Here is a 17,957-nt window from a genome sequence, read left to right as displayed (position 1 = left end):
CTTTGGAGACTTTTGCTTAAGAAACAAACCTGCTGTCGCAACACAAAAACCACACGAAGGTTTGGGGTTTCCACCTCCCTCCCCTTGGCCACAAGCTATATCAATATAGTGTAGTTACCAACTGTGAGTAAACTGTGGGGGTTTTTGTTTGTTTGTTTTAAACTGGGCTACTGCTTAAATATATGCAGAAAGCTAAACAAAACATCCTGCTACTGTATGTAAAGGTTGAAAATACTGTTCAGCATCGGTATCAAAACAGGTCCCCCTGGCTGCTAAAATAGTTAAGACTGTTCAGAGGTAAAGTGAAAAGAAGGCAGTGTTAACTCTTTAGCTGCTGTTTCACCCTCTATGAAACAAACACGATAATGTCATGCTCTGAAAAGCACTTGGTTAGATAAAAGGGATTAGGCCATTACCAGTACCTTCAAACTGACAGCTGTTTCTAACCGCACTCATGTCATAAGGACGTAAGTCCTCTCTGTAGCAATTTTTCAAAAACTAGTTTAAGAACTGAAAACCTTAAATGCTATAAGGGGGATTTAATTTTTTTTTTTTTTAGGTAGCACTTGAAAAAAGATTGCACAGCATAACTGTACTTTGTGCCTTGCAATAAAAGAATACCTTCTTCCTCTCAAACTCTGATTCAAAGTGATTATTTATGTTTACAACCTGGGATACAAAACACTTTTTCTGTTTTTAAGCTCCGATGAATGCTGGGTGCGTTCATAAGGAAAAAAATACCAGTATTAATTATACTTGTTCATCAAGGTGACAAATTTACTTATATATCAGGCTGATAACTAGAACATTTTTGTGGCTTTAACCAGAAGACGTTTATGAATTCATATGTGATACAGATATTAGGGAAGTGTAATTCCCGGTAAGTTAAAATATAGCAGCTGTTTTAATAGTCACTAGGGAGACAACTTTGAGCGGAGCTCAGTTTCAGAACTTCAGGATACAGAGTCAAATAAAACAGAAAATGCAGGACTTAATGGTGTATCAAAAGAAATGAAAAATGACGATTCTGCACAAACAGGCATTAAGGTTACTCAGTATTTCACAGATTTATCTGTTAGGCCTCAGTTTTGCAGTGCAGGACAATCTGACACATCACTGGAGCATACGATGAAGCAGCCAGCTTTGCTATGCAGGCTATCTAACTCGCCACTCATTTGGGGTTTTTTTCCCTTTTAAGGACCATAGCAATAGTGCTGAAAGCTACTTCTCAGGCTGTACAGGCTCTGATGGGCGCTGCTGGCTAATAACACGAAGTTGTACTGGGTAAGGGAAGCTAACCACCACTGAAAAGGTGCTTTAGGAGGAAACATCCCGTTTCTGCCGCCAAGTGTTTTTAACTCCTTTTAAGCATAGTTGCATCAGTTCTGTTTTTAAAGACCCTGTAACGACCCCCGCCGGATTGCCAAGGCGCCCAGCCTTTCCTTGGGGGGGAAAAGCCCTTCCCAGCGCTGCCGGCTCCAGCCTCCCCGGAACGGCCGAGGGCCCCGATCCCGCGCCGAGGGGCTGGCAGACCCCCCGGGAGGGCCGTTAGTACCTCTCCCAACCGCCACGGCGCGCTCGGCCCCTCTCATCCACGCGTTCCTGGGAAACTCGCGGTGCTCTCCGCACGCACCACAAGACCCCCGGCTCCGCGGGGGTGGGCGGCGGCGGGCAGCGCCTCAGCCAGCACCTGCATCCCTCCCGCCGGCGGCGGTCAGCCGGCCCCGGGCATCCCCCGGCCGCGGGGGAATTTCTGAGGCAAACCCACCCCTCCCTTTGACCGTGGTGGGGTTCCCCCACCGCTCCCCCCCCCCACGCCGGTACTATCAAGCCGCCACACCGGGGCTATTCCCCGCTGCGAACCGTGTCTTCCCCACCCGCTCGGTGTCCGCACGCGGCAGGTGGGGGTCCCGACGGCAGCGCCCGGCCGTCCGCACTTACCCTCATTTTCCTGGGCGACGTGTACATACGCGTGGGCAGCGCCGGCGGCCCCGCGGCTGTGACAGCTCTGCCCGCCGGCAGCAGAGCCGCCGCGGCGCGGCCCGCCCCGGCCCCGCTCCCGCCGCCCGTGACGTCAGGGCCCCGCGCGGCGCGCCCGTTGGCTGAGCGTGAGCGTGGCCGGTTCAAACGCAGCCGAGCCAACGGCGCGGGGGCGTGGGGGGTGCGTGCCTGTGGGGAGGGGGCGCGCGCCTGTGGGGGCGGCCGCGCCGGTGGCCCGCGGGGGGGAACGTGTCGCCTCTTCCCTCTCCGGGGGGATCGGGCTCACCTTGGTCTGACCGCCGGTGCTTGTCCCGAAGGTACTTTTTTTTTTTTTTTAAACATTTGATCTTTATAGATTATTTGGTTTTGGTTGGTTTTTGGAAAAAAACCCCACCCCGTCCTTAAGGGAGCAGGCCGCTCGTTTTGCACACCCTTCACACAAGTCGCTGAAGGCTGCTTACCCGCGGCCGTGGGGAAGCCGCCCCGAGGCGGCCCGGGGTGCCCCGTACCCTCCCCGCTCCTCGGGGGAGGCGGCTTGAGGGCCCGGGGCCGCCGTTCTCCCCCCGTAAGGCTGTTTACGCCGGCACGGGTGGCAGCGCCCGCCGTAATGAGCACACCGCCGAGGGATGCCGCCCAGCCCTCCCTGCTAATAGTTGTTTTTATTCTCTGTTCTGCTGGAGCTGTTTCTCTTTCTACATTGCCAGGACCAGTCATCTGATAGTCCTGGGCTGGTCACGGACTGCAGGGCTGGCGCTGGACCAAGCCCTGCTGTTTCACAAGCAGGCTGGGTGTGTATCTAGAATCTCATCTCCCATGGAAACGCTCGGTCGTGGGTACATCCAGCCACCCTACAAACTCAGGAACGACTGAGGGTTGTCATTTTCGCAGTCTTCCCCCACAGAAACGTATGTGGTAGTCTAGTGGAAGGTGTCCCTGCACATGGCAGGGGGGTTGGAGGTAGATGATCTTGAAGATCCCTTCAAATGGAAACCGTTCTATGATTCTGTATTTTTTTCCCCATTCTGTTTTTCATCGTACTTGAATTGGTATGTTTCAGTATTTGCCCCGTTGTCTCTAGGCATTCATTAATTTTTTTTTTATTATTAAGCTTCTGATTTACTGGCTGTGTTTCAATATGTAGCAGAAGGCTTCAGTGGTTTCCATGGTGATTAATGTGGGAAAAGCCTTTTTGGAAGTAAGCATGCCAGTCTAGGTAGGTGGGCAGGGTAAACGAATTTGGGAACATGCACGTACTTGGGAGTATAAGGAATATATATTCACGTTTTCTCACCATTTGAGGACAAGCACTGTCATCCATCCTAAACACGCAATAATTATAAAGAGATTTGTAGTTACTCATCATCTTTACAGCTTGCCTACTAAATTCATTTTTGGTTTCCAAATCTTAACAGGTATACTATAGAGCTTATTTTCCGTAATAAAATGAGCTTTTTCTCTTAAATGACAACTTGAAAAGTCAGTCCTCTTTCTCCCTGCCAAGTCTGCTTTGCTGTTTGTCTCACTCCCGTATCTTGGCTGTACTCCACAACCTTTAGAGCATGCAGGTGTTGTAGCAGATCTGATACCTGTTTACTCAGAGGTTTTCCTCAGTTACAGCAAACTGCCTGCCTGGGACACCAAGGAAGTCCCAGGCGGCATGAGCTTTGAATCCAGCGGTCCGACCTGCTGCACTAACGTTAGGATGTTAGTGTGTAATGCTAGAGGGGGGTGAGGAACAAGTTTTGTCAAGTCTTATTTAAACATCTTTAAGGTATTTGTAAAAGGTTATCGAAAGCATAGGAGGTAGGAACGCATAGGCTAACACTGTATAATAAATATGATAATATTTCTTTCCGAAGGCTATGAACACCTTTTAATAACTCATCTAATATTTACAGCTAAGAACAACACCAGCAAATCTGCAAATAAGTACACATGAAAAACAAGTATCGGATCTCAGTCTGTTTCTGTGCTAATCTGTTTTCCCACCTTACTCAAACATTTGCTGAGGCTTGTAGTAGTATATGTCCATTAATCTTAGCAAAGCATACATAGTTAATTGAGCTCTAGTCACAGATTCAATCTGTTGTAAAAACAATCCCTCATCTTTTTGTTTGTTTGTGTTTTGGGGGTTTTTCTGACATCAGAAATTAGATCTAGCCTGTCATTGGAACTAAGAAATGTAGGAATTTAGGAATGTTCTAATAGAATTAAGGTAAACTATACTAGCTAGGCATGCTCTCTCTTCTCTGAGAGTCATGTATCTGTATTCTGTTCTATAGGCAAAGGCCTGTTATACAACCTCACAATAGGCACTGTGAAGAGCACCTAAGGTTTCTACCAAGGTTTGGAATAGCTGATGGACTGTACTTCTTCCCCAGAGTACAGATTGTATAGGAGCTGATTCTTGCTATAGTTTGATAAAATCCAAAGTAATATATGTAGAGACAAATGGCTGAGACTTATCCTGTTCTCTACAGTTCCTTATATTGTGCTTGTTGGCACCATATCAAAGTGTTTTTCCGTATTCCTCTGTTTTGCATTCAAGCAGATTCCCTTTAGATTTTTTTTTATGTATACATAAAGGGGTATGTGTACATACGTGTATATTTCTTGTTTATATACATACCTCTGTATGTGTATATAAACGTTGGAGTGTGTATTAGAGAATGCAAGTTCAGGGAAATATATTTTTTTTTTCCTTTTCTAGCATACACTGTATTGCGTAGTTTTACAATGTTGTTGGAAACGTTTTTATAAATCAGAGAAGTTGAAGACCTAAATTCAGCTTGTATAGCATGTAACAGATGAATCATATTATCCTTTTATTTCTATTTCTCTATCTGTAAGGTGTGGATCATGACCTTTAGCTATCTATATGCCAAATGTTGAAATCTGTCGATACAGAAACTCTCTAAGGTCTAATTGTTTTTGCAGTTATGTAAGTTCTCTTCCTTCTCAAATTGCTTGCATTTTGAAGACGTTTTCATTAGGCATTGCCTCGTGTTACTGGTGGGTGGACCCTAGAGCAGGTTTAATCATCAGAGCCTGTACTTGTTCTGCAGATTACTTTTGAGGCAACGCTGCTGTGGTTCAATCCAGCTGGTCAGAGGAGTATCTCACTGCAGAGTGAGTCAGCAGCAGTCACTCCATGACTGCCTCAACCTTGAAGGTTGCTTCAGCCCCTCCTACACTGGCTAACATCAGTATGACACGTTCTATTCTTTTACGATCAATAAACTGGACTGGCATTTGCAGTATTTGGATTCTATTCTTGCTTGTGCCTACAGACTTGCTGGACAAATTGTTTAATCTCGTTGTGCTTCAGTATTCATCTGTGAGATGAAGGATGTTTTCACACCGTTGTGCTTACTTTTTTTGTGTTTATATTTGGACAGTAAGTTTTTGCTTTACGGCGTTTGGATACAATTTCCTAGTAGAGTTACATCTCCTCTTAAGTGGAAAGTTGCTGGTCAAAAACTTGGTAAAACTGAGGAATATTAGCAAAGAAAAATGGGTGAAAGTGAAGGAGAAATCAACTTCAGAGTGAAGATTATAAAGTTAGATGTGAGAGTCAAGGAAGAAGGAATGAGGTTTTTCTGCTGGTCTCAGAAAACAGTGTTTTGGAAACAACTTACTCAAATGTGTCTGTGTGTATGTTTAAAACATAACTGTACTTAAGAAAAGCGAGTAATTATAAATGTCATTAATGCTGATCTGAGGCTGTAGCCTTACATGTAAAGGGACTGTCTTAGAAATGATGTCTTTGGAGCTTTCATTGTCAAGCTACTCAAGTCACTTCTTGGTCACCTTCCACGCAGATCTGGTGATTATTAACATTTGGTTTCATTTAACATAGTATGTCAACATGATTTAAAGCCCCAGCATCTGCAGTGAAGGAAGCAAAGAGGGACAAAACCAGAGGAACCGGCATGGAAAGTGGACATAATTGTGTATGGTATGCTTCATAGTGTTGATTAAATAACAAAATGGGATCAAGTCTTCATCTATCCATTCCCACCTTTTTATGTACACAGTAGGATGACTACAGCACATCGCTTTGGTCTTTGAAGCACAACTGGGTTTAGTGCACAGCCTTGTTTCTTACTCTGAGGTTGAGTCTGAGCTGTTACTCAGAGACCTACAGGCCTTGAAAGTGTCCATGGTATAGAAGGTCACTGTATTTGCATATTATATTCTGTTCCAGTAGTTTATTATATCTACAGAGCAGTATGATTACAGAAACTATTTTGTATGCCCGTCACCTTTACTAGTATAGTTATAGCAGTATATTCTGGTTCTTGCATTTTGTAAGGCTCTGAGGCATATAGCCTAATATTTGGAACATGAAAAAGATTGGTGAATTTAAAATGTGCATTATGTTCATGGTTTTTATTGATTGATGGCCTTCGTTATAGACTGAACCATTTTGTCTGGACCTGAAATAAGGAATTTGTCCAGGAAAAGCCATTAAACTCCACAAGCAGTAACAGCAGTGGCCTCACATGGGTCTCTTGCATGGATGCAAGGTAGCATGGACCATTTGTAAGAATTTATAATTTAAGGAGTAGAATGTAGGTAGAGCTTCAAAGCCCCAGGCAAGTGTCTTTAGGGAATGTTAGGGTTTTGGTTTTATTTGTAGGGCTGCACAGATATTCAAGATTTCTTTGTTGCATACAAATCTTAAGATACGAAAGCTGTTCTCAAACCACTTTTAGATGAATTTGAAGATTTCTGAATTTCAGAGATTCATGCTGCAGAATAACTTGATGGCATATTAATAACTTGGCAGCAGATGGGAGTGGGAGAAAAGAGTTTTAAATCGTGATTCTGAACTGAGTAAAGCTTTTTAAGCTTGAGACTTGAATTTAGGTTAAACGTTCTCACCATTAGTCTGTGGTTATTACTGACCATGCCTTTGTCTCTCTCTCTGACCTGGGACACTGAATCCTTCCACATAATAGTTTTGTCAGAGCCAATAAATGTTGTGGTTTGAAAATGGCATTTTCCATTTTTAAAATGTTTTGCTGAAGAGGTCTTGACCAGCCCTACCCCTGAGATATCCAGCAATTTTCAGATCAAACCAAGCTGAAAATATAAGAACAACTTAAGATGTGGTTCATCGCTATGTCTATTTTCAGTTCTACCTGAAAGGGAAAACTAGTTGTGAAAATTCAGTTACATATCTGTGGAGCAAACTATGTTTTCACTGGCATAAGGTCAGCCCTGTGACATCATTGAGAGTAAACTGCTGAGCAGTGTGGAACTGTTTTTTCACTGATGCTCAGTACTGTAGCTCCCCCTTGGATTGAAAGGAAAGCTCTTCCCCAGGATTTAGAGAAGACATGGTGCTAATCCCCGTTTTTTTGTGCCTCTGCCAAAATCGGAGATGTAACATAATCTGATACAAATTGCCTATGATACTGGTGTGTGGCTGTTAATTAGTGACTGAGATTTTAATGGTTATTTTGGCACAGCTGCCTGAAGAAGTTCACTAGTAGTCAGTTTGGTTCTTGATTTTCATAGATGCTCCAGTCATAGAATTCCGTAGTTTTTAGGAATTATCTTGCCTGCTAATTGAGATTTACAGTACATCCAGTTGTGAAACAACACTGTAATAGATCATGGATGTCCTTATTATATTCTTGATTGCTGTGGATGAATCAGCTTTCATGTAAAAAAAACCAAACAAAAACTCAAAGGCACATAAAAAGGAGTGATACTTCTCCATTGAATTAATGATGTAGCAAGAGAAACATCTTGCAGGGGTCTGAGGACCTCAGGTCATTTAAATGCATAGGAGAGCTAGTCAGGGAGTGAATGAAAGGAAAAGATCTCAGAAAAAGATAGTTGGCTTAGCCTGCTCTGCTTAAAGGCACTGCCTCAACTTGTCATGTGTAAATGATAATTTAGGCAATCAGGGTGTAGTTAAACAGCTGCTTCTACTATAGTTGTAGATTTGTTCCATTCTTATTCACGTTTTCTGGAGGTGATGGAGTCTGCTCACTGTTTCTCATGTCTTGTTTTCCAAGACAGACCAGAAAAAGCATAAAAAAGCTGGTTTTAATGTTTGCGATTTGGTCTGATTTTGACTATAACGTGAAAGAACAGAGGTATGTTAATGTAATATGCACTCTTTTTATTAATTTTATTTGAGGTCTTTTTAAACTGAATATTTAAAGGCAACTGATATTCTATTTTAAATTGGGTTAAAGCTTGGGTTCAAGATGAAGGAGTTCTGGTCTTATCCTAGCTAGCGTGTCCTTCACTTGCATATTCATGCTCTCTTTGACACAAGCTATTCCAAGAATGTGCCACCCTGCAGAAAGTGAAAATCAATTATGCCAAGAAGGGAGCATGTATATACTTCAGCAATTTGGTGCCCAGGGGAAGAAAAATCTGCATGTCTGCTGATGTCAATCTTCTTGATATGATATTTTTGTAAATGCACATGGGTTGCTATTTCTTTTAACTGTCTCAACAAAAAAGTTTATTTTTAGTGTTATAAGCTTCAGGGCATCACAATTAGCAGATCAAAATTGCCAGTCTGACTAGTCAACCTTCTGTTTGCTTTAGCAGAAACTATGACAGCACGACAGCAACATTGTTAGCATTCCCACAGGTGCTTTGGAAGATTCGGTGATCAGTGATGGGATCGATTTCGCTTTTTTTTTTTCTTTTCTGTTTTCAATCTCTTTAGTTTTACAAATTTTATTTTACAGCTGGTGGTGAGAAATGCTGGGCCGTTGCACTCATTTGCAGTAACTCACTTGCAGCTGTACTAGTATACAAACAAATTTCTATTAAACGTGATGTATCTGTCTTACCTGAATTACTGCAAGTAATTCAGTTCCTGTACACATCTATTGCTTGGATTCTTTTTGCTGACACAGCCAAGACGTTCAGCAGCAATTATTAGGGAATTTTTAGAGTGGGCTAAAATCTACTCAGTTTACAGGGCAGTTAACAGCTGTTGGTTTAATTCTAATTACTTTATTTGGAATAGAATTAAGGATGATAGTTTTAACAATATCTTGAACAAAAGATATGGAGAAATATTGAGAAAATAAAGTTAAATATGGTTTAAATTTAACAAGAAGTTGTCACCAAACTAAGTATTCAAAAGTTAATTTATTTTTACGAAAGCATTTTGATGAACAACAAGAACTAGCGAACAGATGGATGAGCCCCCAAGCCTACTTACAAATGTGCGTGTAGATGAGACTATCAGCTACAGTGTGTTTCAGCATAGTTTGAGCTACTTGGGAAGGTCTTGTACTATCATATTACAAACATGGTGAATAAAAAAATGTATATTGATTTGATGCTGAGTAGCACAGAATACCAGACAATGTCTCATATATATGTATATTTATCCTATCTTATATATCATAGGTCACAGCCTCAGACTGTCCAAGCATAAACTATTGAACATGAAACACTAAAATATGATGACCTATACGGTCAGATTTGCACTGGATTAAGGTGAGGACTAATCTGCAGGTGAACAAACCCCCTGTTATATATGTGCATAAATATTGAAAATAATAAAAAAAAAAAATTCAGAGAGCTCCCTGTATGCTAGTGTAATTAACTGAACAATTATTTAGTCTTCTGTTTTGCTAAAGCATCTTGACATAGTCAAGTTTTGCTAAAGCAGTTCTGTTTTGCTAAAGCATCTTGACAATCAGTCAGAGAATTAACATGACTGAGCTATACTTCAGCTCAACCCTTTATGACAATATCTGTATAAGGAAATAAATGAAAGTCAACTACAAATAAATAAGATTTAATGTCTTCTGGAGCTTTTATTTTCCCAGTGCTCAGTATTGATCAAGTCACAATTCAAACAACTGATGACGAAAAAACAGCGTGTGCCTTGAACCTTTTTGGCTTTCCCATTTAGGAGTGGCACTCTCTGAAGGCTAGCTATATCATAGCATGCTGAGTTTCTTTAATTTCCACTTGAATATATCTTTTTCTTTCTTTTTTTTTTTTTGAAACACTTACTTATTTTGATGTCAGTAAGATAATTCTTTGAATTCGTCAGCCTTTTCTCTGCCTTTTTCAAGTTCATTGTACCAATATTAAAGATCTTTTAGGGAGGCTGTTTTATTATTTTACTTAAATGTTACACTCTATAGTTCCCCGCCCCTTCTCACCAGAAGAGGGAGAATCAAAAAGTATAAAACAAATATAGTGAATTCAAGAGCGCTGTATGCTCTGATGTGTCTGGGTTTCAACCTCACTGCTGCTGTTTGTCTCGCTCCAGTGGCGTGAAACAGATGTCACATCATCTAGCAACTTCAAAGGGGATTCCCCAGGCATGAACATGTGGCAAACTTAAAGCTGATATTGTTTCCCCATGGGCGGCATGTTCCTTCTGGTGCTTGCTTGTGTTCCTCATTAGACTAGGTTCTTGGGCCTGCAAAAGCTGTGCATAAAATGGGCAGAGACGGTTTTACTCTTAGCTCAGGTTTGGAGACTGCTTTTAAACTTATCTGTGTTTACTTTTTTTTTTTTTAAAAATTATCATTTTCATTTGTGTGGGCATGCTAAAGCTCCCTAAAATAAACAATCACTTTGGTGAAAGATTTTGGAACTAGAGCTCAAAAATCTGTAGTCTTTGTAGAATTCACAGAGTGCTCCTGTGGTTGATGCTACTTTCCCTGTATTTCCTATTTTCTCAACTACCTTTTTTCTCCAGAGCTAGAAAAGATAGAAATGTGTCCAGATCATAGATATATCTGAGGAGAGAAGCTATAGAGAGATATAGGCTGGGTATGCAAAACAGATAGCCGTCTGTAAATAATGGCTGCAATAAAAATAAATTCAATAAAGAATTATTAAGTGTTTTTCAGACCAGTGGCCTCCACTTGTTCAGGAAAATATGGTCAACTCTCTTATTTAGTTTTCTCTCCACAAATTTTCAAAACGAACTGGCATCACTATACGTGCAAAATGTAAAATACTATGTAAAGCTCATGCTCATATCTATATATATGTGCATATATTACATAGCAATTAAAAAAGTAACAAAAAAATATTAAATAACTTTGGATAGCAAGATTGAAAGGGATTTATTTTTCTTCTCTTTCCCCATCCCTCCATGGTACCAGTCTGTGTCCTGAACTAATACATAGTTACCTACTGTCTGAGAGAGATTTAAGCTGGTGGTTTAAAAGTAAAAGCCTTCCATGTCATGGCAGATTTCCTAAGCAGTCTATTCATAAAGGCCTTAACTTTCCTAATTATAAGGGAGTTTTGATGAGGTAGTACTTTTACATTTCTGTAGGATCTATATGCAGGAAAATAACTCCCAAGGGCTTTGCCTTCAAATGCAGCCATTTAATAGTAACGACTTAACTGTGTTGCAGTACTGATTGATAATTTGAGAACTTTCACTGAAAATGGGATTATTTTTTATTTGTGTAGGAGAATAATTCCTTATGAGCAAGTTATGATTTTCTCTTTTCTCATTAGCGGCTCCCACAGGACATGTGCATGGCAAAGATGAGCTAGAAATCCTAAATTTACAAGACATCCCACTGGGATGTAGTTGTGCTATAGATTTAACTAAAGGGAAATCAGGCAGCCTAATCCTGAAGTAAAAAATGCAGCTTGGTTCACATGAAGTTTTGCAAATGCATTAAGTGACTTAGATAACTATCTTTTCAAATTTGTTAATGAAGTCTAACCTAACTTAAGTCAGTGAGATTTAAAAGTGTTTAGTTGTGCATGTTCAACATGTTTTATTAGACATACGTTAATCAGGAGAGTTCTCTGCCTAACTGAAAACACTGTATTGTATGGTTTTATGTTGTTCCAAAAATGATTATGAGCATAATAATAAATATTATTGACAAAATTATCCCATGATTACACACCAGTCTGCATCGCATTACTGAAATAGGTAGGCTGAGGAATTTGTCGTACTCTACTTTGATGCAAGACCAGCCCAGAAAAGGAGAACAATTACATTGTTCCTACTTCCAGGTTCCTTATTGGATCTGCTGTTTTACTGGCATAAAAATTGGGTGACGCAGGAGAAATTTGAGACTATAGAGGCACTCAAGTGTTGGTATTTTAAAGGTCTCTGTTGTAAATTGAGCACAATCCTGCCGTATGCCCTTGGCAGATGAAGTCAAACGTCCACCCCCTCTCACACCTACATCTGTTGAACTAAAGAAGGCTTTGTTCAAGTGGAGCAGCTGGTTCTAGGAAATGGAATTGTAATTTTAAAACAAAAGATGAAAAGCACTGTATATACTAATGCTTTTTATTGGTAGTTATTTTCTAAAGTAAATGAAAGCCTAGAATTGCCCTAGCATTGCATGGTATAGAAGATAATAATTCATAACAGCTAGTACATTAATTAACTTTTATAACAGATGTTTTATGGATTTGTTGAAATGTGTGCTTTGTTGTTTTGTAGTTCCCAGCGAGTCTATTGAGTGATATAATATTTTGTTTTTGCTAAAGCTTGTTTGCTGCTACCAAAGATCAGGAGAATATGGGATTGCTTTATACAGTCACTTTGTTTTTATGCTGTGAAAAATACTAGCAAACTTAAACTGAAGTCAGTGAAGGAAGGCAACGCAGGATTTCAACAAGGGCATCTAAATAATGGTAGAGATAACTTCATGCACAAACCACGAAAAATCATCTCTGGCCTGTTGACAGTTATCCTTGTCAAAACTGCCACTAACAAGGCACTGTGCTCAAGTGCCAGCCACTGCCTTACTGGAAAGGTTTGCTTCAGATTGCCACAGAACTATGAGGGTATACAAGGTAGATAATGGAAAACAGATCTCTGATAAGAGTGCAAAAACCAAAGAAGTAGCCATATATATCTTCTCATTCTTACAATCTGGACTATCATGATAATCTTCTGACATCAAATCTTTTCCCCGAAATCTACAAAGTAAAATAGAATTGTAGGAATATAAGGCAATGTTGTAACGCCACTGGGCATCTTTATCTGGAACGTGGTATGGACATCTAAGCAAGAATAGCTTGTCCAACTAGAAGCGTTACTACTTGGAAGTTGTTTATTACTTAAGATGCTAGATTATTTAAATTGGTAAGCTTTCTGAAATGAATTGAAATATACTGCTTAGCACCCTTTGAGGATCAGGGTCAGTGTGTTGACCTATCTGTTGGCTAATGAACCTTCCAAGGTGCATCCTTTGACTTGGAACAAACTTCTCGGCTACTGTGGTAAATGACAAGTGTTTTGATGTGGTTATTTCTTCTAAAAAAACCTCATAAAGAAGTTAGAGGAAGTTTCACAGAAAAGTTAGGCTTCTAATATTATCCTGAAAACATCAGAAGTGCATTTGAATGCAATTTATAATCTGTCACAAACTCCGTTTTGACATATGTTTTGTTAATTGAACTTGTGAGGATGTGCAATTCCAACGTGTCTGTTTAAGGAAGCAGTGTTGCTTACCTGTTTCCACATATTCACAGCTAAGTTAAACTTTCATCTTTATTCTGCTCAGTATTGCTGTTTCTACTAAAACCTAATACATTATTCATACCTGCTTCTAATTTTGGCCTAACTTTGAACTGGAGATAATTGGAATGTCTCCAATTGTCTTATAAGTTCACACATCAAAGAGCATCAAGTCAGCAATCAGCATTGTTCTTGTGCTATATGTATCTGTGTGTTTTGAAGAGTGAGGAAATACTGTTTTGCTAGTTATATTGGGATATTCCCCATTCTTCTTTCAAAAATAAATGAGGATAAATTCATAATGGTCTTACAGAAGGGGAGACATAGGTTCTCATGTCCAATGCTGCAGGTCTGGGTCTTAGCACAAAACTCATAGGAGGCAACAGAACTCATCTAAGTAACTTCAGTAGGTTTTAGATAAAGCCCCAAGTTGATTTTCAGTGTTATTGAATCATTCCTTTCTCTTTGGTACCGCAAGACTGTCATGGAGAAATTGTGAATGCTTCCATGTATCCTAGGTATCCTTTATTTGCTTTTCTTCTACTCACACCTGTTTCTTCCCCCCCCCCCCCCCCACCTCCAAACTCAACCCAAATTCAGGTGAAACTGGTAAGGAGTGCAGTGAGAACTGGAAAATGCTTGCTGTTCAAGTAGTGGGATTTGCTGGGTAATTTTATTGAGTACTGCCTGGGAGGATGCAGTGTGTAAGGTCCTGCTTTGCTGAATTAGCCTTTGATGTACAGCAAGTTTATGGCTTGAAATGACACCTGTTTCCTAAGAAACTGAGAATGTAGTAAAATACATGGGTTGTCCTGCAGGAATAGGAGATATGCTGAGTATCTGAGACTTTGATTAGGATGGGGAGAGCAGGGTTTATGTATGGGCTAAAGACTACTGCTTGAATTGCTTTGCATTGCAACTGGTTTGAATCCGATCACATCAAATGAAGGAAACTTGCAGAGGCTCAAGTATGTCATGTGCCTAATTCCTGTTTGAAATTTTGCAAATATCTCATAATAACTACAGTTGTTTAATCTTTCATGTGACCTCACAAATATTACAGTGTCGTTTTCTTCCTGCAAGCTAGATGCAGTTACAAACAGCCTCTCGCTAGCACACACTTATAGATATTTGCAGTGTATGAAATGATGAAAACTGCTTTTTTGGGATCAATATGCTAGGCACTTTACTGTATAATTTTCAATAAACCATATTACTTCTTTTCTATAATCACAAGTCACTGTTTTCATTACTGAGCTAAATGGCCTCATTTTTTTACTACTCTTTTTTCCTTATAATCCCTTCCTCTACACTGTGAGATACACTTGACTTTCAAAGTCAGGTTCTGTGTGTGTTTCGTGTTTTAAACACAGATACAAATTGTCTCATTAACATGCCTAGCAAGAGCAAAAATTAAAAATTTTGCTAATGTTTTAAGTCTGGATATACTATCTCTGTCAAAGTGATTATTAATATTTTACACATCTAGGAGCTCCACCAAATTGAGATCATAGCACTCCAAACATTACAGCACTGAAGTCACACCCCAAGTCAATACACATAGGTAGTACTTGGATTTATCTTGAAGTTACCCATTCAATTTCCTACTAGGATCTCTGCTCAGTTTAGAAGATAACTCAAGTTATTACAGACTGCAAGTGGCTGATATGTCTACCTTGGCAACAGAGAAAAACTAGCAAAATACAGTTTGAACTAGATTCAGGCATCCATAGATACCAGCAAGATCAGTACCAATAAGTGAAAATCTAGTCCCTTGTTTTATAAATGGATCACAATTCTTCTCTGCACCTTTGAGTTTTTCTTTTTATATTGTTGATGAATAAATAGTAAAAATGTTAATTAAAAAAAAAAATTAATAAACTTCCCTGTCTTGAAGAATGGTTTTTACTATGTCTGTTGGGCAATCAGGTAGTTTACTTAGAAGTCACTTAGTTGTTTTTAGAGAGTAGTTAATAACTAGGGACATTTATTTATTCATTTTAAGCACTTTGGTTTCATATTTTGCCCCAAAAGAGATCTTTTGCAGTTGATTATTGAAATACTGAAGTAGTTAAAAATGAAAAGGAAGGATGTTTAGCAAGTCTCCTATGCTCAAATAGTTTTGAAGGTGATAGCTCTAAGTTTTCTGTGATATTTTTTGCTTTTGTATAAATTATGTGTTGTCTTGCATTTACCAGACTTTAAATTTTACCAGACTTTGGACTAGATCCTGAATGCACATGCATCTGTATGGCCAGAGAGCTCCAGTTGTTAATAGTTTGGATTTTATTTGCAAGTCCTGTCTGAGGATACTCTATAAGTAAGTCCAGTGTTGTGTGCTAACTAGGAAGCTTACAGGTAAATTAACGGCCTGACTTTATGAATACAAATAAAATCATATCCTTAGTTCAGTGTGTGAGCTCTGATCTGAGCAGTGATCTGGAATAAGACAGTAGGATAAAATAATGTGGAGTTTGCCTTTAAGCAACAAAATACCCATTCCCAGAAGTTACAGCTGTGGATAGGTCCAAACACAGCAGAAAACTTCTTGCTTCAACAGGTGAACGAGTTGCTTTTGAAAGATGTGAATACTAATTCAACTAATAATATTCTATCTTTTAAAAGCATCAATCATGTCTTTAAAATTTGATATTTTACAATTCACATTACAAAGGAAGTGCACTTACACTGCTGCTATAATAATTATGATGTTTCATGTTATTTTTTCTTTAAGCTTTTTTTATGCTTAAATATCTTAAAACTCATTAAAGGTACTTATGCCCAAATTATTTGAATAGGAGTTTAGATTCTGTCCCTTTAAAGTACATGTCAAGGCTTAGACACGCTGTTGCTCTGTGTTGCCTTTTGCCTACAAGCAAGTACCTGTCATGGGCATTTGCCACATGTGTGGATTTCTTTCAACTGTATTTTTCATCTTCCCCCCCCCCCCCCCCACCCCCATACAGAAATAGCTAGCTGGCAATACAGTCCTCAAAACTGAACTAGCTAAGTAATCTGTTCACAGTTATGATTGCTTTGAGGAGTGATTCTGTATGGTTATGGCAAATGTCCCAACATTATTTTTCATATCCTTTTAGTGATAATCTGTGTTCAGCTTTCAGCTGTAAAGGACTAAAAGAACATTTCAAGCCCACACAAAGTCTGATGAGAGCTCGCGCCTGTGTACAATTTAGAACAGCAAGCTGCATGTTGCCTGTTGCAGCAGTAAAGATGGTCAGGATTTTATTTATTTAGTACTTTTTTAGCGTTACTCAAAAATACAGCTGATACCCACTAGAAAAACAAAAAATTGAAAATCAGCAATTTTTTTAGTTCTACGCTGGCAGAATAAATAATTTGGTTAGACTATGAGAAAGTAGGAGGGTAAAGCTGGATTGAAGATGCAGGGAAGTTTTCTTCATAACATGTTAGTGGAAAAACAAGGAAAGAAAAATCAAGTCCAGGAAAGGCATCACTTACCTTGTAAGCTCCTATCCTTTCTCCAAAGGCCTGTCCTGCAAATCCCTTGAAGTCCCATGTTCAGCTACCAGCATTTTTTGCTACCCATCTTTTCCTTTCCCTCCTCCAGCCATCTTCTTCCCCCTTCCCCCAACTTCCTATTAAAAGGAAAGCTACCAAGAGCTCATAAGTAACAGGCTCATGCTTTCAATCAAAGGAGGGAGCTGAATAGCCTTCCACCCGGAGTTCAGCAGATCTAGGGTCAGGGCCCCTTCATTAATAAGAAAGGAATCTGTCCACCTTCCGAAATCTTTCGGCGCTCCCCGAAGCTGCCTGAACCACACAACTTGCATTTCTCATAAATTTCCCCTCTGTGACCACAGTTCCATTTCGCTCTTTCTCTCCATCTCTTCAAAACCAAATGTGCAAAGGTAATTTCCCTGCTCTTGCATGAGTAGATCCTGAGGTTTCTGATCTTTATTTGCTCATTAGGAGATGCCATTTCAAATTAATTCCCTCTTTTCCATGGCCCCAAACCCTTAGTTTCAGTGCAAAAATTAGTTTGTTTTAGAATTATATGCAAGGAAAACTAGCATTTCTGTCAGGCTTGCCAGGCATGTGCGCAGTACAGGTCCAAACATTGGTTTTGATTCTTGGGCTCAGCGGTTTCCACTCACAGTTTTTTTTACTCAAACCTCTTGTTTCAGTTCACACCAACTGAGTTTTGCTTTGAGTTTATAAGGGTTAGAACAAACCCTGGAAATTCAAATGCAAAGCTCCACTGAAACAACTGCTGCTGTTTCTTTTGATGCAAACTACATTACCACCTAAAGTGCTAAAATCATCCTTAGCTCCTGAAACTTAGCTCAGGTTTGGTGAAAACCTCATTTGCCTTGCATGACACCTGCTTGGTTTGGGAGATTTTGTTAGCTGATTTATTTTAATTTTTTTGCACTAATTCTATATCGTAAATATTAATATGACCTCAGTACCCCACCACATTAGGAATTGTATATCTTCATTTCACATGTTGTCATAAATCGAAAGGCATTATTTGTCA

The 17,957-nt window shown here is 39.7% G+C and overlaps 1 protein-coding gene across 4 annotated transcripts in view; it reads right to left on the bottom strand.

The window, feature by feature from the left end:
- The window catches only part of RASGEF1A (RasGEF domain family member 1A), a 170,687-nt gene that overhangs the window by 25,802 nt on the left and 126,928 nt on the right, over positions 1-17,957 (bottom strand). The window contains exon 1 of one of the 4 annotated variants that reach the window (XM_054204813.1): positions 1,942-2,067. The exons of the other annotated variants lie outside the window; for them this stretch is intronic. Within the exon in view, the coding sequence (XP_054060788.1) occupies positions 1,942-1,968 (27 nt within the window). The 5' untranslated portion in view covers positions 1,969-2,067. Of the gene's footprint in view, positions 1-1,941; positions 2,068-17,957 lie in introns of those variants that run through there. 4 annotated transcript variants of the gene reach the window in all.

The sequence above is a fragment of the Rissa tridactyla genome, chromosome 6 (genome assembly GCF_028500815.1).
Source record: "Rissa tridactyla isolate bRisTri1 chromosome 6, bRisTri1.patW.cur.20221130, whole genome shotgun sequence".
Taxonomy (NCBI): domain Eukaryota; kingdom Metazoa; phylum Chordata; class Aves; order Charadriiformes; family Laridae; genus Rissa; species Rissa tridactyla.
This window is presented reverse-complemented; position numbering and strand designations above follow the sequence as displayed.